At 44.2% G+C, this 23,415-nt stretch overlaps 1 protein-coding gene across 1 annotated transcript in view; it reads left to right on the top strand.

Moving 5' to 3' along the window:
* Positions 1-3,844: 3,844 nt before the first annotated feature.
* RAD9B (RAD9 checkpoint clamp component B) overlaps positions 3,845-23,415 on the top strand; it is a 650,494-nt gene continuing 630,923 nt past the window's right edge. The window contains exons 1-2 of the mRNA XM_069620274.1: positions 3,845-3,899; positions 4,646-4,716. Of these exons, the coding sequence (XP_069476375.1) occupies positions 3,845-3,899; positions 4,646-4,716 (126 nt within the window). The remainder of the gene's footprint in view (positions 3,900-4,645; positions 4,717-23,415) is intronic.

Raw genomic sequence — 23,415 nt, 5'->3', positions numbered from 1 at the left:
TTTTTTGTCAATTGTTTAGATGGTAGATTGACCACTAGGTATTGTTTGGTTTGTTGCGTGACCTTAGGTTTCTTAGAGCCTCTTCTTGTGGTCTTTTGTCTAAAAAAAACCCTGTGGTACTGTTGATGACGTTGTTGCTATTTGTGAATTATGAAAGTTGCCACTCATAGGATTAGGCAATGCCGTTGACTCAACCGTTTCACTCACTGTTTTCCTTGTGTCTTCTCCACTGGAAGGGATCTCACTACTTATGTCACTGGTGTCCTGTCTTGGGGCCCCAGGTTGTGGTCTATTGGGGCGAGTAGGTCTGCTGTTCTGATTGAATTCCTTCCAGGAATATACAATATCTTGGGAGTAATCAAGAGTGTCTTGTCTGAATTTACATACCTTAAGTTGTTCAATATGTTTTTCATATTGCTGTAGAGATTAGTTGATGTAAGCTAATATTGTTTTTAGTTATTCGCTAGTTTTCAAGGTGCTTAGTTGTTCACTGAGCTCACTAATCTCTATATCGAGCTTTGTTACTGATTTAGACAATTCTTCAAATGTAAGAAGAATTAAATCTAGGGAGCACATTTTCAGTATTTGTTCCCACTTCTTCACGAAATCTGGAACTTCCCTACAAAGAGTGGGTTTTAAATACACCCTTAGTCCCCTTGGTATTCTCTGGGTGTGGTAATATTGTGCTAGTGTGGTAGCATGTAATTTCTGGGAAATTTCCCGTCTTATGAGTTTTTCTAACCGGAAGATAATTTGTTCCTGATCTGTGGCTGCTGGAGTAGTTGTTTCTATGTCCTTAATCAAATCTAATATCCAAGATGCTTCTTCTTCATTAAATGCAAAAGTCGTTGCATGCTTGTCAGTAATTGCATTTATTTTTAAAATGACATATTCTCCCTTGTGTACTTGATCGGTGGGTGCGGCCTATGTTAATGTGTCACACACTGAAAGAGTGGAAATACAAACAGAAAAAGGAGTAAACACTGCTGCACACCAATCTCTTAAAGTATTCTGATATAAAGTCAAGAAACGTAGTGAGGTGCAGAGGAGAGGGACACTCATTTCTAAGTATAATAACACTAAAACACACCCAATTTCTATTATCTTTTTGTTACACAGATTACACTGAGGATCTTAGAAGAACACTTTGAATCTATGAACACTGTACAAGTATTTGTTTTTGCTCCTGAGGAGGGGAACTAGAGTCCTGAAACGCGTTGAGCTTTCATATTTTGGATTGAAATCTATGACATACAGAGAATGATATCTGTATAATGCAATATGCATGTAATATTGTTGCAATAGATGTGGAATAATGTACAAAAGTACTATCAACTAAATATAGGTTGATCTTAACATGAAGAAATTTGTATGAATAAAATGTCTTTCTCTTGTTGTGGAAATGGTACAATCATAATTTCTCCTAAAAAAACAGATTCAATTAGTTACGTGGATAGCACTTAACAGGAACAGTGGGTCTACTCACATAACCATTGGGAATTTAATAGCATTAATAGCAGTGAAATACTAATTAATTATTGTTTGTCTTTTGACAATTTCTTGAGTGCTAGAGGATGTGAGTGTTTTTGTGTCCCTATGACCACCACAAACTAGTGTCAGGGTTGTGTCCCCACTCCTCTGCACCTCACTTGACTTTTTCCGGAAGACCTGGTAGCAGGTTTACAGCTTCAATTAAGCCATTAACTCTCAGAAGACTGCTTTGAAAAAACACTGGCTGGCACTTCGAGTACACAGTTTGATGGTAAGGCTTGAATAAAGCCAGCTCAGAGTTCCTATGAGGAGGTGTTTTGGGTGGGGAGGGACAGGTACTGGGGGGGAATGGACAAAGGGATTTGCATGGCTAGGGGCAGGCAAATAACGAAACAACGCCTACAAGCTGTGTATACCTCCTCATATGCTATTTCTTCCTATCTGTACTCTAATGCCATAGTCTTGGTTTATGGGTGACGCACAGTGCTTTAAGTGGGGTAAGAAATTGAGGGGGGGCCCTCGTTTGGGGGCGTGGCTTCCATTGTGGACGTGGCCTAAAACGTGCACAAATCATTGTAAGGTGCGCAAACAAATATATAAATGTATGTGAGCATTTATATATTTGTATGCGCACTACTATGGTTTGTGTACCTTTCAAGCCTTATAAACATACCAATGTTAGGTATTTCTAGGTTTATAAAAAGGTGGCTTGAAAAGTGCACAAACCATAGTAATTTACGCACACTTGTGTGCTTACCTTACTATGGTTTGCGCAATTTTCAAGCCACCTTTTATAAGCATAGACATTTATAACATATTTCTATGTTTATAAAAGACGGCTTGAAACGTAAACAATTCAAGGCATCTTTTATAAAGCGTTGAGGACGGACAAAACCCGAGGTGGCTTTGTCCATCGACAAAGCTTTATAAAAGATGCCTTGAATTGTGCACGTTTCAAGCGGTCTTTTATAAACGTAGAAATATTTCTACGTTTATAAAAGATGGCTTGAAACGTATACAATTCAAGGCATCTTTTATAAAGCTTTGCCAACGGAGATAGACGCCTCGGGCTCTGTGATCTATCTGCTCTGAGCAGATAGATCACTGAGCCCGAGGCGCCTTTCACCCTCTGCGAACCCGCGGACTCCGTGATCTAATCTGCATATTAGATCATGGAGCCGGCAGGTTAGCTGAGGGTGAGTGACCTGGCGAGGGCAAACAAAGGAACTGTAACTTCCCTGATGACCCCTCAGATGAGGGGTCATCAGGGAAGTTACAGTCACTGACAGAAGTGCCAGCCAGCCTCAGCGATGCTGTGCCTGGCTGGCACTTCTGTCAGCTCGCCTGAAATTAAACTGGCGGGCGCATCTCCTGTCGCGGCTGTGGCCGCGGCGGGATAATGAATCCCGCCAATGTTGTGTGGGATGGGGGGCCCCGGCAGGGCCCCGGCTCAGTCCCACTTTTTGTCCACCTAATAGCCCAGAAGTGTTGTGTGACAAGAGGTGCCCTTTCTGAGAATTTAGTTCCCAGTATTGCTAGAAGTGTGATTCGTTTTCCTAAGTGTCTATCACTGCCACCCGAATGCACTAGACTAGTAATGATGGGTATATGGATAATGATCAAACAAAAGATGTTGGAAAGATATTGTGGAGGTAGTGTAAAATGATACCACAGATGCAGAGGCTGTAGCATTAACAGAAGTGCACCACCACCATCTACACATAGTGTCTTGAAAAACAGTCTTCCTATAGCTGGCCAGAAAGCATGTCACATCATTCCATATAATCCAGAACTCCACCACTGCTAACTCCATCATTCCCACATGAACAAAGCCTATTTGCTGATAGCCTTTTATATAAGTCAAAAGTGCAAAAGTGTGACAATATTTAACAGATAATAAAGAGGAGCTGAATCTGGGCACTTGAACATTCTATTGGAAAATAGTGTGCCAAGGGAGGCAGGGATCATCTTGGGTACCGCATCTATTTGGTGCAACATGCAGTGTCACCATGCACAGATATGGGAAGAAAGTACATACTATCATATTATTATAATTGGTCATTTATAACACGCTTAATACCCAGAGGTTTCTAAGCGTGGACCCAGGGATCGAATCTGTGTTGCTCGGCGTCGTCTTGCTTCCAAGGCAAACGCGTTGCCCCTGAGCTATCCTCCCGAGACAACATACCACCAAACAAGCAACATAGCTCTACAAGTCCACAGAATTACTCCTGAAAATACTTCAGCTGTACCAGTGTTAGGGAGGAGGGCACCAAGCTCTATCCCCGGCTTCCCAGTGGCACATTAAGGTGTTCGCCCTTTGCATCAGGCAGTGCTACGAAAGCATCTGAACATGACCACAAAATCACATCTCATTTCAGACAAAGCCTGCTTGATGCTATCCCGCTGTAAGGTTGGCAACAGATCATTTGCCCTACTTATTTGTGAAAATCTATCAATTCTATTTATGTATTTATTTATTTTGCATTTGTAAGGCGTTTATACATCAAGTACATTGTGTTTCAAAGCGCCCACAGGGCAACAGGGAGGGAAAATGGACAAGAAAATCAATTAACAATGAAAGATCTAAAGCCTTACGAGTAAAGTTTATAACTGCTGAAGTTCCTAACCCTCATTTTTGCTCTCATAAAGCAGTACTAGAATTGTACAACGATGTTATGACTATAGTGAGGTGGGCACTACTGCAGTCAGTGTGGCAAAAAAACAAACAACTCACTATGGACATATGAACCAGTGGTCAGACCACTGGCTCATGGCTGCCACAGCACATCAGGTAGCGTTTCCTTTCTCCAACAGCCAAGAGCATGGTGGACTGGCTTAAAGGAAACTCTGGAGATTCCCCAGTAGGCCTCTGCACCATGGGCCTCTTTTGTGTGGTAACATATTTTATTTTTAAATGTTGTCACGGGGAAAGGGTTGGACTTGCTGAACATGTGTAATATGTGGTTGCTTTAGAAAAATATTTCAGGGCCTCCTTTGGTTCCCAGCCCACCACTGGACTGATTTTCAAATACTTCTCCTGTTATGAATAATAGTTAGAATTTCATTCTAGTTCAATCACTTTTCTTTACCTTAGGAGTAGCTAATTTGTTAATGGTGCTTTGCTGAAAATAATATGTTTTCTCATTCACAGTGTTTGGCAGAGCAATACATGCCCTTTCAAGAATTAGTGATGAGGTGTGGTTTGACCCAATCGAAAAAGGTGTAAGTACAAACCTTGGCTTGTTCAAATACACTGTCTGCATTGTACATCAGTTATAAATAAGTAAATGTTTAAAATACTACTTGGTAAATGTTTCTTTCTTTTTATTAAACAGTTGTATATTTCCGTCTCGTGCTTGCTTGGGGAGTATCTCCTACTTGCTTGGGGAGCTGTTTGCATTTGTTCTAATGCCCCGGCTCCACCAATAATACAATTTACACTCTACTTCAAACCTAAGACTTCTTACTTTAAACCTGATTAGATGGCAAGAATGGTACTGGCCCAACTCCTATGGGGGCAACTCATTGTGGCTGTTTCCCTGCTTATTTTCGTGGTTTTTCTAGCGGCACTGCAGGGTTAGGGTATTGTTTTGATATCTAAGGGTGGGGATTGGGGCGGGCGTTGGGCAGAAAATGGGCTGTGGGTCGGGGGGGGGGGTCTGCATACCACCCATACAAATTTAGCAAAATGCGCAGGGAAAAAGCCACGATGAGTTAGTCCCCTACGAGTTGCACCAGAAGCGGCAAGAATGGAGGATACCATTCTTCTTTCCCATTCAGCGCCGACAGCAGCAGTACAAGGTTATAATCAAGTTTACCAATCAGGAAATATGTAGCACAATGTCGGAATGAAGCATGCCAAAATACAACCTCTGCTACTAAACAGTGAACCTAATTTCTGCTCTTATTCAGTGGGCATTTATCTATTTTATTTTTACCGTGGTCTGCACTCCTCTCTTTCTTTGCTCCTCCACTACCCTTGTTCTAAATCTCAAATAAGAGTTTGAGCCCGTGTAAGTTCTTTCTTTGCCCCCTATTTCCTTTTGAGGCCTAGCAATGCTTACAAAGAGATGATGTCGTGGGGAAGGAGGGTATGGAAAGCCTGGCTTTGTCAAACAAAAACAGAGGGACCCGGATTGAAAGGGGATTTGCCCGGTAATATAATATACATTTTTTTAAATGTTATTTATTTATTTGATATTTGGTTATGCAATTGACAACCTTTTATCAAAGAAAAAAAAAACTGTTCTATTAACATAAGTTTCAATTAACGTCCAGAATCAAGGTCACAGATCGTCAAGTGTTGATAGCTGCTTCTGGATGGCAATAGAGAGTTTGACTACGGCCAAGGATATTGATGTTTTTTCCCCAGATTGTAACATTTTCCACCATAGCTCCCTTGATTTGTATCCGTACTTTGTGATGATCGGGATCATGAGGGTGTTCCTTTGCAATGATAAAGTTGGACAGACCATCATCAAATGATACAGATTTTCTGTTGACTCTGGATCCTGACATAGTCTACAATTCAGGGGCGCAGCATGATTTCGTGTCCATGTAGTTTCTCTTGTTTTGATCAGGTTAAGTCGAAATTGGAGAAATTGATCTCTGAAATACCAATGGGGAAACAATTTCAGGTAGATAGGTATATACATTTATACACAAAAGAATCCCCACACTTCGTTGCACCAATTGTGCAAATACCCAAGAAGCAGTATCACATAGATCACAAGATGTTGAACACATATATTTCTTTATTATTTCATGAGTAATTGGTTTAAAAGAAAATATCCTATGTTGAAAACAATTAAACATAAGTACCACATCCAATGTGGTAAAATTTATACACTTGCCACATACACATATATACTGTCTATACTGTCAAGAATGTTTGAAAAACTCAAAAATAATGACTGAACAAGATTTCACAAAACAAAACTCTACAGAAGATAACAACTTAAGCAAATGAACCACATTCTACAAAAACTAGGTAAAAATACCCTTTACCTCACCATGTGACTCAGTGATTAAATAGCTTCAAAACAACATATGTCCAATTCCCAGGTCTTAAACTATTGCACAGTTTGATGGAACATATCCTACTGCTTCATATACCTCAACATGTTTCTGTTCTTATTACTTTGAACATTTCTCAGGGGGACCTCTTTTATTTTTGTCCATCTCAGGGATGGTAATGAAGAGTCAATCTTGATGCGCAGAGCTAGTGTCTTGATGTCAGTTCAGTTACATCTTTAATAATATGCTACAGTGTTATCCATGGGCTTTCTCATATGGTGCCTCAATACATTTTTTTTCCTGTAAATGCCTGATCAGTGCGTATCTAATTACCTGCAAGTGCTCTTCAGTCACAAAGATTGCGTGTCGTGCTGTCCGACAGGAGAATTTCTTAGTATTCAATTGCCTGTGAAGTAACCCAAAATCAATGGATGTAAATAATCCCCCTTCTGTGCGCTGGATACTCCCGTGTGTGGATCTGTCAATACCATGCTAATGCCTATCTCCAAATGAGGTTCCAGTGTCCAGGTTGGAACGTGAAGAGTTCATTTTTTCCATTTCCAACTACGTTACTTGAAAACCTTTTGTTGAGGTACAAAAAAAGCGTAGCCAGACTTAATTATTCCCAAAACCGCTTAGACTAGCCTACACTGAATGTTGTATGTCATACATCTTGGGTTATAGACACATCATTGGGTCTGTTAGCTGCAATGGGTCTGGGTTGTGGGTGTGGATGAATATGTATGAACATGTATAAAAAAAGGCAAGTAGAGCTCTTCAATTACACTTTAGTCTGTCATGTCCGAGTCAACAGTTTATTGCATACTCCTGTTACGGATCCTGTCTACATTCAATAACTATTACATGTTTCCAGCCTCCAAATCACGTCAGGGAACAATATTCAAATAATAAAATTAATAATAATTCAAATAAAGAGGACATAAAAAACATAGGCCTCATAGTTAATAGTAACTCCACTGCTTAAAATTGTCAGGCATATGATACACGGACTTCAAGAATCCTCTGCACAATTGGTTGTATTGTCAGATGTATTTTTTTTTTACAAACAGTTCTCTGATTTTCAACTCTCTCAGAGCAAGAATTTGATGGAATTTTCATGGCGTTAAACTACATTTTGTTTCTGTGTGACTGGGCTTCGTTTTCTCAATTTATTTGTCTTCAATCTCTCCTGCCTCAGTGTCAATTCTAGTGAAGTAATCACTTGAAGGTCTATGTCAAGTGTGATGCCGGAATGTCAAGCACCCACGGTCATTCCAAATGCCTTTTCTTGCTGACTTTGGGTATCATGACCACCCTCAGGCCACAGGCCCCTCCCCATAAACTGAAGTTGTTGGTAATTCAGAGTCACCATCATACAGTTGCTCATATGCCAGACACCAACACATAATCCAAAGTGTAAAGTATGCCCAAAATACCAGAAAAGGAGTTTGAAGCCTCACAAAACTCTCACTAGTTCATTCATTGATTTGCCCGATCAATGCCAGGTCAGCAGTAAAGAATTATCCGAACATCCTGAGCTTGATCAAAGACCATAAGGTAGGTATACTTGCCATCACTGAAACATGGTTCTCTGCTAGCTACACTGCAATACTCGTCACAGTTTAGCCCCTGATGGCTTCAATATCCAAGCAGAAATCGCAGGTTTGACATTGCCTGGATCCACGCAGAAGACTTTAGTTCTATTATTTATAATTTCTACTCTTGATCATTTGACCACCATATGCCTATTCAATGATAACTTGAGTTTTACCGTGGTTATTGACTGTCAGCCTCCAGGACATAACCTCAAAATTCCTCATGGAATTCACCTGATGACCATTATCACCAACTCTTCAGAGCAACATCTTCTTAGTGGGGGACTATGAAACATGGGTGTATGCACCCTCAAGCAAATCAGCACCAGCCTACTTGACAATATGGCCAACATAGGTTTCCCTAGACTGCTATAGCAACCCAATCATGCCCAGGGCAGCACACTGGACATGATATTCACCTGTAGTGACCCTATATCAGAGCTGCACACTCCCCTCCCCAACCACCACCTGAAACAGGACATGTTAGCTATGTCCTGAAAAGACCCACACCCATAACCCCATTCCACCAAACCCATTATCCTTCAGACCATAGCAAAACATCAGAAAGAGGTTTTTGATTATCACTTTTCTGCTAAAAACATGAGGATGGATGTATACTCAGACCTGTTGACCATACTGTTGACTATTCAGAAAACCACCATTTGTATCTTGTGTAAACCCCTCTTCTTGTGGGGTTAGTATGAATGAGCATGGTATCCATGGTTATTGGGCCTTCATTCATTTCCCTGTCCATTTCGTGCCTTTCACGTCATTTTGCGCTTCTGGTGCGAGACAGTGTTTCTGTCAGGCATGGTATAATCCACCAGCAGGGGTAGCGGGCTAGCTTGTGAGGAGAATTCACCTCAGGTGCGGCTGTAGCTTCCCTGCTGGCAATCTGGAGTGGAAAGGCCCTGGGCCGCATAAAGCCGGTGGGAAGCCTCGGACGAGAGAGAACACCGGGGGAACACAAGAGGGAGAGATGAGGACACTGGAATAGCAGCGACGCTACCCCTGAAGAGAAAAAAAATACGTGACGCCACATCGGTGGTCCCACACCAGGGCCGGCAGCTCGCTCTCCCTTCCACAAGCTCGAGGGCTCGAGCAGTGCCGATGCTGGGAACCGAAGTAGGGAGAAAGTGTAGCGGGTGTCTGTCCCAATAAGCCGGCGCAGTTGTGGGGGACCGACCCAGCCCTCTATCTCCCCAGGTCGGGGTACGGCTGAGGTATGAGTGGGAAAAGGTGGGGAAGGTGCAAGACAGGCAACACGCACAGCTTATGCTCACGTGTTTGTTTTTCCTCTCTCACCGCCGCAGACAGACTTGACTGCAGTGGGGGCGGTGTTAGGCTTAAGAGACACTCTGAGGCTATGTTTAACGGGGTTCACTTAGGGGGGTGTTACGGAGGTGATTCACCAGTCAGTCAGATGTTGGGTGCCTTCCCCGAGGTAACCGTAGTGACTGGGGGTTTGGATGTTGTCTTCAAAGGTGCCCTACCTTACACAGTGAAACCCGCTCCATGATACATGTCCTCACTCCTCCTCGGGGATAGCAAAGTGGTGAATAGAGGGTTAGGAGTGTTAGATAAGTAGGGCTAAGCCCCTGGGGGTTTGCCTGGTGGCGTGACTGCTCACAATCCTGTTTGGTTATGGTGCTAGTGCGGGCTTTGTGCTCATTCTGTGCTACCCTCGTTCACTGTGATTATAATGCGGGGTGTGAGGGATGTTGGATGGCTCCCCTAGGGACCATATTACAACCCCACATGTACAAAGGGGGTAATTGAGCAGATATTTACCGGACTAGGCTAACCGGATGTGCACGTCTGTGGCCGGAGTGAAGTGAATATAGGTGGTAGTCTGCAGCTACCAGGAATATAGAGAGTTGACATTATTTACGTATTCTTTTACCAAAGGTTATGTACCATTTCTCTCAGGTGGCACAATGGATTCTATTTAATTAGCTAGTTACCAAGTGTGAGTTACTCTGCTCCCAAGTAAACCAATTGATGCTGGTTAAATATTTATTTACCAAATATGATTTACCTTGCCCCCAGGTGGACCAAGTGAGGCGGGGTAATTATTTATTTACCAAATGTGATTTACCTTGCTTCCAAGTGAATCAATGAATGCTATTTAATTATTTATTTACCAAAAGTGATTTACCTTGTTTCCAAGTGAACCCATGGATGCTATCCAATTATTTATTTACCAGATGTGATTTACCTTGCTTCCAAGGGAACCAATGGATGCTTTTTAATTATTTATTTACCAAAAGTGATTTACCTTGTTTCCAAGTTAACCCACGGATGCAATCTAATCATTTTTTTACAAAGTGTGATTTACAATTGCCCCCAGGGGAACCAATGGATGCTATTTAATTATTTATTTACAAAATGTGACTTACCTTGCTTCTAAGTGAACCAATTAATATTATTTCATTATTTATTTACCAAATGGGCTTTACCTTGCCGGGTGGACCAATTGATGCTGTTTTATTTTATTTATTTATTTATTACATTTGTTACACGCCCAAACCCTTAGGTATCACGGCGAGGTTACAGACAGCTTGTTCAGATATTGGACGGTGACAATTACCGAGAGGGTTACAGTCAGACAGTCAAAACGCATAATTACAATCTATTTACAAAAGGACGAACAGTACAAAGACGGATACAGCATATTTATAGGCTCTCAAAGCAGTTTCATTCGTATTGGTTAAATAGCCAAGTTTGACCAGTTTCTTGAAGCCCAAGAAGGAACCTTCTTTTTTGATACTGACAGGGAGGGAGTTCCAGTGTTTGGGGGCTAAGTATTGGAAGCTGCTGCCCCCTGCTTTAGTGTTCTTAAGCGGGGTGTTGCTAGCAATAGGTGGTTATTGGATCTTAGGGCTCTTGTGATTTCTTATTTTTTGTAGTGCCTTATTTAGGTAGATGGGTATTGTTTCCTGTTGGCATTTAAAAGTTATGCACAGGGTTTTGAAGATAACTCTGGCTGCGACTGGCAACCAATGGTGATCTCTTCTCATCTTGGATATGTGGTCTGATTTCCTAATTCCTAAGGCGGCTCGCAAAGCTTGTTTTGTATCAGTTGTAATTTTTTTTAAATTGGAGATGGAGGTGCCTAGAAGTAATACATGGCAATAGTCGAGTTCTGAAAGAATCAGGGCTCTGGCCAGTGTAACGCAGTTTGCGGGGGTAAGGAATTGTCTGTTTATTAGTTTAGCTGTGTATGCGGTGGTGTTTGTTTGTTTATTTGTTTTTATATACCGCTCCTGACCCAGGGGTATATGGGCGCTTAAGTATCAAGTTACAGGGAAAGGTAAGGAACATTTGTACATTTGTGCAGCATATGTAAAGTTACAAGAAAGCAGATATTGACAAGCCGACATAGTAAGGATGCAATCATACATTAGGCATACAAACATAATTGGTTATTTATTGAGTAACCAAGTGATGACCTTAGTTCTGAAAGGTTGGAAAGTAGGGGTGGATTTGATATCCAATGGGATAGTGTTCCACAGTTGTGAGGCTAGAACTGGGAAGCTGGATCCACCGGCTCTTTTAAGGGAGTATTTGGGCACCGTCAGTTGTAAGGTATTGGAAGATCTGGTGGTTCTGGTGTTCTGTCTTACAGTGAATTTGTTGGTTAAGTAGGGCGGGGCTAGGTGGTTGAGAGCTTTGTAGGTGAGGCAGATAGTTTTGAGATCTATTTTTTGTTGGATGGAGAGCCATTTGCAAGAAATTCTTGTGGCCGAGATATGTTCTCTTCTAGGAATATTAAGGGCGGCACGGAGTGCATTGTTTTGTAGAACTTGCAGTTTATTAATTACCACTTTGTTGGCACCTACATAAAGGCTATTACAGTAATCCAGTTTGGATTGTATAAGTGCTCTGGCTAAAATGAGGCAGTTGTTAGGGGAGATTAAAGGTTTGCAGGCCCTAATTAGTTTACCAGTGTAAGCAGTGGCTGAGGCGGTCATGTTAATTTGTTTGGCGAGGTTGGTATTCGTGTCTAGATAGAAACCAAGAGTTTTTACACTCTTGGCGACGGGAATGGTGTTACCGTCAATGGTGAGGCTGGTATAACTAGTGCTGAGATTCCGGATGGTATTAGGTGAGCCGACAAGGAGCAGTTCGGTCTTGTCATCATTCAGGCAGAGGCCATGTGTGGCCATCCATGCCTGAATGATGGAGAAGACTTCATTGATCCGGTTGGCGTCCACGTTGTAATTGCCGGATAAGGTGAGGAGTATCTGGGTGTCATCTGCGTAGTTAGTGTAGGTGACACCCAGATGGTCCAGCTTGTCAAATAGGGGCTTTGTAAATATATTATACAAAGTGGGTGAAACACAAGATCCTTGTGGGACACCGCAAGTGATGGGAATGGGGTCGGCCGCTGCTAGGGGTGAGAAGACTCGCATGGTCCTGTTGTCAAGGAAGGATTGGCTCCATCTGACCGCAGAGTGGGAGAAGTGTGCTGCCGATGACAAGTGGTTGCACAAGATTTTGTGGTCAACCAAATCAAAGGCAGCGGAAAGGTCAAGGAAAAGAAGGATGGCAGCCCTACCTTTATCTTTCAGTTCGTCTATCTGGCTTTTGAGGTCAAGAAGGGCCGTTTCCGTCCCATGTTGAGGACGAAAGCCAGATTGGCGAATTCCCAGTAGTTGGTTAGTCTCGAGGTAATCCTGAATTTGTAAATAGGCCACTCTGTCAAGAATTTTAGTAAGAAAGGGACAGTGGTAATGGGTCTATAGTTCGTGGGTATATCTGGGTCAAGGGTTTGTTTTTTTAACAGAGGTAGGACCCAAGATTGTTTCAGATTGCTAGGGAGCGTGTTATTGGAGAATGACAGATTTATTAATTTGGTGATGAAGGGGGAAAGATCCCTGGCTGCATCTTTTATGATCTGTGCAGGGCAACTGTCCCCCTTGCAGTTCGAGGGTTTCAAGGAAGCTATAATTTTTTGTACTTCAGGTATGGTTACCTTTTTGAAGGTGAAACCTGAGCTAATGGCAGTGGGTGAGGGCAGGGTGGAACTGGAGGTAGGACCATGAGTAAGTTGTTGTCGTTTGTTTTCAATTTTAGTTTGGAGTCTTGAGATTTTGTTAGCAAGGGCATTCTGGATCCCTGTGCACCATGGTTTGTCCTTTGTGCAGGTATCTGCGGGAGGAATGGGGTTTTCTAATTCCTTTAGGATGTTAAAGAGCTCTTTTGTGCTAGAGCTTGCCTGAGAGATCCTGGAATTAAGAGATTCTTTCTTAGCGCGTATGATTTCATTTTTGTAGAGGGTAGAAATATTAGTAAGGTTAGTTCTGTTGTCTACTGAGGGCACTGATTTCCATAGTGCTTCAAGTTTGCTCTTTTGTTGTCGGAGAGTTTTGAGCTCCGGGGTGTACCACGTATTCAGGTGCGCTTTTGGTTTCCCTTTGCGCATTTTTAGTGGGGCAATGGTATCGATAGCTTTAGCCATGGAATCGTTGTAAGCGTTGACCATCAGGCTTAAGTCAGTAGTAGCTGGTAGAGCGTTCAGAGTGGGGGTCACCAGGGGTATTAGTGCTTCCACTGTGATATTGCTCTTTTTCCTAGTTGGGCAGGCCGGTGCAATAACAGGCCTTTTATGCACTAAGTTACTGATATTAATGTCGAGTGGGAGGAGGCAGTGGTCCGTCCAGGTAAGCTGTACGGGGTCCTTCAGGTTGATGTTGCAATTGAGGGCGGTTACCCAGTCAAGGATTCTACCCTTAGAGTGGGTGGGTTTGGAGCATAGTTGAAGGAGGCCATGTTCCTCTAACGCTGTAGCCAGAGCATTGGCTGGGGTGTCGAGAGGGTCGTTAAACCCAAGATTGAAGTCTCCAAGTATAATCATTTGTGCTGAAGGTTTGGAGCTTTCTGCTACTAGTGAGGTGATATCTTCCTCAAATCTGCCAGGTGGGCCCGAGGGTCTGTAAATTAGATGCAACGTGATGGTGCTCTTAGGGGAGGTTTGTAATTTAACTGTGAGATGCTCACATGATTTCAGTGGGAGAGAGGAGGCTAGTCTAATATCAAGCGAGGACTTAAAGATGATAGCTACACCACCTCCTCGAGCGTTGGGTCTGTCTACTCTGAGGATGGTGTAGTTGTCGGGGATGGCTAGGGTAAGAGATGGTCCCGCCGCATCGTGCAACCAAGTTTCGGTCACAGTGAGGAAGTCCAGGTTGTTGGTCAGAATAATATCGGCGACCTCTGTGGAATGGGCGACTAATGATCTAACATTTAGGAGAGCTCCTTTTAATGTGGAAGGGGTGGAGTTGATTGAGGTAACAGTGTGAATGTTAGTCTTATTGGGTGGTTTGGCTGGGCGTTTGCTAGTTCTGTGGTGGGTTCTGGCACAGAGTCTATTGTTACGATCGGTAGGGATGAGGGTAGTAGTTTGAGAGACAGTTAGGTCAGTCATTATGCAGGGGCTGTAGTCGGGGGTATGGCAGGATGCTCTCGTATCGGTAGGGTTCCGCTTAGAGCTATCTGAGTTCTTGTTAGCTAGGATATCAGAAGAGTGTGCGTGGTCAAGGGTGGGATAGGCCGATTGTATGACCGGGAGGAAGGCTGGTGTGGTGGGCAAGAATGGAGTGGGGCAGACGATAGGGTAATGTCTTGGACAGGCAGGTCTTGCTAGACCATTTTTATAGGCTATGTAGCTGCAACCATTGCAAGGTATGTCACTTTGCACGACACAGAAGGGGAACATGATTGCGGTGAGGCAAAGTAGAATAATAGAGAAGCTTGGGCCGAGGCACCGTGCAGAGGATTGGCGAGTGAAGGACATCAGTAGCATGGGTATGGTAGTGCCAGATAGTAACAATGTCATAGGGCTGGTAAAAAGTTGTGGCTGAATGTCAGGCAGGTAGGGTATTGGTGTTGATTAAGTAGCTAAATACAGCTATCAAGGGCAGGCTGCATGCAGCTAACAGGCTGGCTGAACACGGCTGTCAAGGTAGACTAGATGCAGTTATCAAGGTAGGCTAAATAGAGCTATGAGGGCAGGCTAAATACAGCTATCAAGGTAGGCTAAGTACAGCTTGAGAATCCCGTTTGGTGGAGTTAGTAGAGGCATTGCGATTCCATAGAGGCATTGTAATACAGTGCAGGATTAGAGTGATAATGGCTAGCATTTGGTGCAAAGAGCATGCAAAGATACTGTTAGTGTGCAATAGTAAGAGGTCATCCGAGTATTGAACAGCCTTGTTAGGGCGGTGTTTGCATACATTTAGCAGTTGCAGTTATATCATAATGATATAGCAGTTGCAGTTATATCATGGATGAGAGGCTGCTGATGTGCTTGGTCATGGAGAGATTAGCATCCAAGTAAACTCCTAAGGTTTTTACTTGCTTCAGGACGGGTATCATGGTACCGTCAATGTTGATGGAGGCATAGTCAGGATGGAGGGCACCTATTTTAGACTGGGACACCACGATGAGAATCTCTGTCTTCTCATCGTTGAGACAGACTATTTAATGCCATCCAGTTTTGGATGATGGCATAGATTTTATTAATAAAGAGTGTGTCTTGGGTGTAGTTTCCTGAGAGTGGGATGAGGATCTGTGTGTCATCCGCAGCGTTCGTGTAGATGACACCCATATCATCTAAGGCTGAAAATAGGAGCTTGGTAAGGCATTGTAGAGTGTGGGTGAGAGGCACGAAGCTGTGTAATTATTAATTTACCAAATGTGATTTACCTTCTCCTCAAGTGACCAAATGATGCTGTTTAATTATTTACCAAATGTGAGTTACCGTGCCCCAAGTGGCTCAATGAACTTTGTGCAATCAGTTATTTACTAAATGTGACTTTATTGGCGGCCAGTTGCCCGCTGAGGGTATTTAAGTGTTTGCTACCAGAGGTATTAGAAAGGGGATATTTAAGCATATAATTAGTCCATGAACTGATCGTAGTGCCTCAAACAGAGGCCTGTAATGTACTATTACTCGGGCATACCGAGGATTTGGTTTTTTCATCTTTTGGTTACATAAATACGGCTGCTAATGGGCCAAATGAAATAAGACTGTGACTGGTTATTGTACCTGGTGCTTTACTGATTACTGCTAACCACCAGGGCTGACCAGCCATTAGGAGAGGGCCGACCCTCCCGACTGGGGCTCCTGCAGACGTGAGTCTGCCACAGGCCCTCTTATGCGGATATAGAAATCATCCCCCTGGGTTTTCATTCGCACATGTGTGCGGTAAAGTGTCTGTATCCATGGCTCAGGACTCCTACAGGTTGCTGCTTAGGCTTTCTTTCAGAGGGAACGCAGTGATATATCTCCTGTTTACCAAACAGGTGAGCTGTTTACTACATTTGTGGTTAACCATCTACCGTGGAGAAAAAAATGGCGCATGAAGATGTGTTACACTGGACACAGGCTGAAGGGCTTAGCAATTTGCATGGCCATTACAGGTGAACTCTAGAGGCTGAATAAACCCTGTACTCTACTCTTTACTCCAACCGACATGCTCTCATTGTAGAGATGCATCAGTATCAAGAGCTCTACAGTGTGCAAACAAGGTGTGGCTTTTTTCAGATAAACGATCGCTAAACGTTAGCTGGACGAACAACAGCCGTTTGTCGAATTATTTACTAGTGGAGTGATATACAAAAAAACACCCGCACAAAAAACAATAAACATGTTATCTATCTGGAAAAATACATGCATGTTTTTGCATTTAAAACTATATATTGGTAAGGGAAAAAGGCCAAAACACCTTTCAACACTATGGGCCTCATTAAAACTCCAGCGGCAGCCGCGCCGGTAAAAACCTCAGGCCGCCGCCAGAGCTGTGTTTTTTTTCTCGCCCCTGGCCCCAGGGAACCACCGGGGCATTACAGCCCCAGTCGATCCGTGATGCCAGGCAACAGAAAATGTAATTCCCCACTCCCACTCGAGTCCCATAGGACTCAACGGTAATGGGGAGGATGGAAGCACCGTGTGCAACAGCGCCAATGCACCGTCAAAGTCCACGAGCGGGTGCCGCCCCGCCCGCCACGTCAGACCCGGCGGGCGGGAAGGCATCCTGCTCGCAAACTTGTACTCCGCCGGTCCGGCAACAATGCCGCTGGTGAGCCTACCGGCACAGCTGCCATCAGACCAACTTGGTCGCAATGAGGCCCTATGCCTTAATATCAGCAGGCACTCTATCAGCCTTCAGCATACCTGCATCTGTTTGCAAGGGAAATTGAGATAGATTCTGGGTAGTTTCCTCCCGTGGTCGTTATGACATTTTCTAATTCATTTATTTAAAAAAAAGACATTTTATTGAGTTTTTGGTAGACAACAATCATATGCAACATATGCAACATATGATTAAACCAATTAAGTGAACAGGTCGCAAAAAGACAAATTAAAACCATTTAGTACTTAAAGATTGTGCAATATCTTGCTTTGTTCCTATGTTCCCTTCTCTTGAAACTTACCCCCTTCCCGCCCAAACATTTCACCACTGGCTCTTTCATGTCATATATTATAAATCAACATTTTCATTAAAGTTTTCAAGAGGATTTTTATAACATCTCAACTGGTCACATAGTTTCTGGCTCGAAGGCTTTCTCACAAAGGCATTGTAGGGTTGATCATAGTCTCCAATGTCAGGTGGGTCTTCGTGTTTTGATTCAATGTTCATATTTTGCACGGAATTCCGCCCATGCCATTTCAGCAGAGTTCCCTTCCCCATGAATGGCAGCTGTTAGGCAGTCCATGCGTTATAATTTCTGCGCTACATTAATCCACTCAGTTTTTGTTGGGAGAGTCTTCCTTTTCCAGAATGTTGTTAGACATGCTCCGGCGGCTAGGAGCAGCCCGTGAGCCATCTTTTGTATTTTCACAAGTTTGCCTTCCTGTTCTTCTAGACCGCACATTATTAGCAATGGTGTTTTCACTCTCGTTTCCCCATCTACCTGTCTGATAGAACTGAGGACTTTGTCTCAATATGACTGGACAGCAGCACAGCTCCACCACATGTGCCAATAATTGGCTTTTGTTCCACATTCATGCCAGCAGAAGGGGCTCCCTCCCTGGTACATTTTGGCTAATCTGATAGGGTCCTCCTGCCATCTGTAGAGAAGTTTGATACCGTATTGGCACGCTATAGATGTTTACGCAGTTCTTCTGCAAATCTTGAGCCATGTTCATGGAGATAATTCCCTCCCCAAGTCAACTTCCCATTTTTCTTTTAGTTTCCTGGAGGGGGCATTGTTTGTGTCTATCATGGCTCTATACAGTGCGCCTATTAACCCTCTGGAGCCTGTAGTCATGTTCAGTATTTTCTCGAAGGGGGTGAGCTCGCTCAGTAATTTATCTCTCCATACCTCTCTGGTCATAATTCCCTTCAGTTGTAGGTACAGGAAGACAGGGAGTGGGCAGAGGGTCTCTTTGAGTTCTTGGATTGTAATGTATGTCTCCCCTTTCCATAGTTGGCCTGTTCTCTCCAATACAGCTTGAAACCATGCCGGGAACCTCTCTGGGTCTGGGGTGGCATCTCTAATTCCTGGAACCCATATGTGTCCTAGCGGGGATGGCTGCCTTGTAACCCCCTCCATTCCCATTCTCGGTCGCCATATTTCCCACAGGGTACCTAAGATGGTGGATGTCGTTATTCTTTTGAGTAACTTTGATCTGGGTACCCATATTCATTCACCTACCGTTGCGGGATGAAGATGTTTATTATCAAGGGACTCTGGGTTTCTTGCTCTACCACAGGAACCACAGCAGAGATGCTTTGGATTTTACAAAATACTCATTGGGTATCTTTATGGCTAGCATCTGGCATAAATAGAGGATTTTTGGTAGGATTACCCTTTTAATGGCATTGAGGCGACCTGGCCATAATATCGTTAGCTAGTTCCATCTCGTGAGATTGTTTCCTATCGTAGTCATGGGGGGGATAGCCGCCATTGATCACTACACTTGTTTTCGGGGATGAGTATAGTGCCTTAATTCCTCAATGTAGCTTTGAGCCTAGTCCAACTTTTAGAAGGACACCGTCCAAAAATTCCCATGCCACCCTATGAAACGCTCTTTCTGCGTCTATGGAGAAGAAAGTGGGGTCCTCCTATATTCCTTGGGCTTCATTTATCAGGTGGTGTGTTTTTGACATCGTATCTACCCCCTGGCGTCCTTGAAAGAATGCTACCTGGTCAGAGTGTACCAGTTTTGGTAAGTGCCTCTCCAATCTGGCTGCAAGGACCCTGGTGTATGTTTTTGCATCGATGTTGAGGAATAATATTGGGCGGTAGGAGCTTGTGTGCTTTGGGTTTCTACCCTCTTTGGATATCACTGTGAGGAGAGTCTGGGAGAATGAATCGGGTGCCCTTCCCATTTGTATTATATCATTAAAGAGTGTCATTAGAAAAGGGATCATGAATTGTGACAATGTTTTAAAGAAACCTGGATTGAAGCCATCCTCACCTGGCGCTTTTCCTATCTTGAGGCGTCGTATGGCTGCTTTTATTTCACCCTCTGTGATCTTGGCTTCTAGGGCCGCAGACTCAGGTTCAAGAGGGAAGGAAGATGTGAACTTGCGAGGTATTCATCAATGACACTTGTTGGTGTCGTTCCTTCCTTACTGTATAAAATGTCATAGTAGGAGGCAAATGCCTCCAGGATCTCCTCTGCTTCGTCTGTGTTCTCATTGTCTGGCCTTTCTATTTCTTTGACCCATCTTTCGCCTCGTTGTTTGCATAAGCGTGCTGCTAAGAGGGCATCAGCTTTGTCCCCTTTCGTAGAACTTTTGTTTTAGGAACTGTAAATAGTGTACTATCTTTCCCTCTTCTAGTATTTTAAGTTCTTCTCTTAAATTCCTTGCTTCTGCAATGTGTTTTTGTCTGTCTCCAGGGGAAGATTGCACCAGCTTTTCTGCTGCAACTATCTTATTTCTTAGCTCTTTTTCGATCAGTGCGCATTCTCTTTTCTTCTGCGCACCTTCTCTGATGAGGATGCCTCTCCAGGTGGCTTTGGCTGTATAATACTAGGGCTGTCGTTATTGGTGCTACCACGCTCATAAAGCACATAATTATTGTCAGTGCCAGCATACAATTCTTTTTACCATGCGTTTTTCTTAAGCTTCCATATCATGGGCTGACCACGAAATCGGATGGGTATGGGCATCTCCTAATACTGTTAGTATATCACTTGTGGTGTATAAATAGTCGATCCTTGTGTGCGTGACATGGGGGGCCGAGTAAAAGGTGAAGCCTTTTTCACTTTGATGGAGATACCCCCAGCTGTCTCTCAACCCAAGGAGCTCCAAGGTCATGTTAAACTCTGCTCCCCTGTGGCCCTGTCTTTCCTGGCCTATTTCATATCTTGTTTGTCTATCAAGGGTCACATCCGTCCTTGGATTGAAGTCTCCACATTGTATGGGGTGTCCCTGTGTCTCACCGATTATTTTCTCAGTGGTCCTCTGTAGGAACCTCTTTTTTACCTTTATTCGGTGCGTAGATTGTTACAAGGGTGATCTTTGTGTTCTGAATTAGCTTGCTATCAACAAGGCTCTCCCCTCAGTATCCTCCCATGTTCTTGTTATCTCCATGCGTAGCCCTTTCCTTATCAGGATGCCCACCCCTGCCCTCTTAAAAATCCCTGAGCTCCAGTGTGTACCTCCAATTTGACCACAAGGTATTCTGCGTTCTTCGCCTTTTTGGTAATTAGTCTCTTGTACAAATAGGATGTCAATTCCTGATCGCTTGAATTCTATTGCTAGTAGCAACTTTTTTTGTGGGTGAGTTTAAGCCCTTGACGTTTAACGTACATATTCGAAGTTTGTCATCTCTGTGTGTCCCAGTCAATGACGCCTTCTATAAGGTGTACGATATTCTCTCGGCTTCATGTGCCAGTTGGGTTCTCTCAGAGTGATGTACTTATGTCTGTTGTGTTTTTTTTCTGAGCCTTGTTTTCCGTAAAACTGTCCTTAAGGTCCTCGGCTCCCTCCGCTCCATCCCCCCTTCTCTCCATGCCCCCTCCTTCTGTCCCTCCCATGAGTCTTGTCTGTCTGGGCGCCGGTCTCCCCCAGTTATTTCCACTAGGCGAGTCCGGGCCACCAGCGAGGTCTCTGTACCAGACCCCTGCACATTACATCGCCTTTGTTGGGTGCCCCCGTAGTCGTCCATCACGTATGTTCCACGTACCTATAACAAGCCAAACATTTTCAACATTAGAGGACACGGTCTATTCCTCAACCAATATGGCCGCCTTTTGTTTATCAACACACCATTGTCTAGGAACGGGGTGTTGTATCCGTCACTTCCTTAGGTTCATCACTGTTGTGTCTCTACACAGTTTCCTGCTTCAGTGCTTCCTGAGTCTCTTCGTCCTTCCTTGGATCCCTCCTAGCTTTCTGCTGTTGGTTCCTGTTCGTTCGTATTCTGTCTTTCTCTCTGACTCTTTCTCATATTACTTTCACTTTCGGCTCCCGCTCTTCGCAGCTCTTCTGTACTCACAGCGCCTGTGCTACTTTCTATCCTTTGTTTCGGTTCCTGCATTTCGCAGGGCTCTTAGCAACTGTGCTTACAGCACTCACACTGCTTTCTGCATTGTAACCTTTTGTTTCTGTTCCCGCGTCCCGTAGGGCTCTTAGTATTCCCTGCACTCGCACTGCTTCCTGTGCTCTCTCGCCCTCATTACTGTTGCAGACCTTTCACTCCTCTTTTTCTCTACTTACCCAGGTTTATCACCTTGGGATTTCTGTCTATCCTTCTGGAGACTTTCTCGGCATTGTTTTTCTTTCGCGTACCTCGCCTTCCCCCTGTCTTGTTCTGTCTGTACTATCATTGCACTCCAGCCGCTAAAATGGAATCTGTCTCTCTCAGTCTGGCCATCGTACTCTGTTTTGTCTTCCTTCTTTACTTGGTAGCACCTCCGGCATTGTTGTAGTACTAGTTATAGTCTGTGGCTACTATCCAGCTACTCTCCTTGTTGGATTCTTAGATCTCCTGTTGCTGTTTATATACACTGGGTCGGATTCAACTCTCTGACTATGGGGGAACTCTATCAAGTGGCAAACCTCTTCTGACTGTTTTACTATACTGGAACTCCCACCAGTCGGCAAGAAAGCTTCCCGGAGCAAACAACTTCCCAAGGTGTCTCGCTAGTCGATTGGGCTCTGTTTGACTACATTGTCACTTTGTTGGCTGCCCTTGGGGTGCTGTACTCAAGCCAAGGTGATTACGATAGGTGGGCACACGCCCCGGGTCGGGGGGCCACGCACCTATGATGTCTTTTCCTTGACGTTTTACATAGAGGATCATTCACTCACTTCTGCATATTTTTTGTCGTCCAAGTAGCGTGTTAATAGTATGGGCTCTGTGGACTGCGGCCCAGTTACACTGCAATTGCCCAGTATGCTCCCTTCTACTTAGCTCCGCCGTGGTATAATGCAGGGAAACTGAATCATCAGGCCGTCGGCCTGCATGGCCCGTTGGTGATGTTCCGTGTGTTTACGTGTTTATAGGTGCCGCAGGGATGGGGGGCGAGTTCAACACTCTATGGCTCGTTTTACCACCTGCGCATGTTTGGGCATTCATGTTTTATCCATTATGTGTGTTCATACTTCATGATTTTCGTTTCGTGTTTAGGTGTCTTTCACTGTGCCGGAGCTCGTTCTTTTCCCCCTTGGGTCATATGTTCATCACCACAGGGCAAAGGACCCGGGAGTCTCCGTGCCCCGCAGCCCCTTTGCATGTGTTTGCTCTTCCAGCCATAAACCGCGGCACGGTGCGTATGCCAAGGGCCTAATTAGGTGCTGCGTGTCAAGTGGGCCTGTAGGACGTTTTATCCACTCCTTGATTCTCCGTCTTGGGCTCTACATCACCGTTGTATATTTCACAATGGTGTGGGCAGTCCTCGCCGTGAGTGCTCTTCTGGTGGGCGGCCTGCAGCTCTACTGGGACGTGCTGCTCACTTCTCGTCTGTGGATTATTTTCAGTGCATTCACAGGATGCGCCTTCCATTAGTATCCTTGCCTTGTCTCGTTTCCTTTAAACACTGTACGTTGATGGTTGGGCTGACTCAGGGCTGTGGAGTGGAGGGGACAGGACGCCCTGTCCATGTGCTTGGTTGTTTCCTGCATCCTAGACACCTCCTGGGCCCCCAGTTCTCCTCTGCGCACAGGGTCACCAATATGACTATGGTGTGCACGGTTGCCGCTTTGCCCGTAGCTCCATACCTTTAATAAGCGGCAGTTCTGAGCCCCGCTCTGAGGTCACCTCGGCTGGGATCTTCGTAGTGGTGCACAGCGCCGGCAGTCCCGGTGTGCTACTATCTGCAGTCCTCCATCTGAATCTGTTACCG

This window comes from Ambystoma mexicanum, chromosome 10 (assembly GCF_040938575.1).
Source record: "Ambystoma mexicanum isolate Mex_15411 chromosome 10, UKY_AmexF1_1, whole genome shotgun sequence".
Lineage (NCBI taxonomy): Eukaryota > Metazoa > Chordata > Amphibia > Caudata > Ambystomatidae > Ambystoma > Ambystoma mexicanum.
The sequence above is the reverse complement of the archived record's forward strand: the minus strand, read 5'-3'. Positions and strand labels throughout refer to the sequence as shown.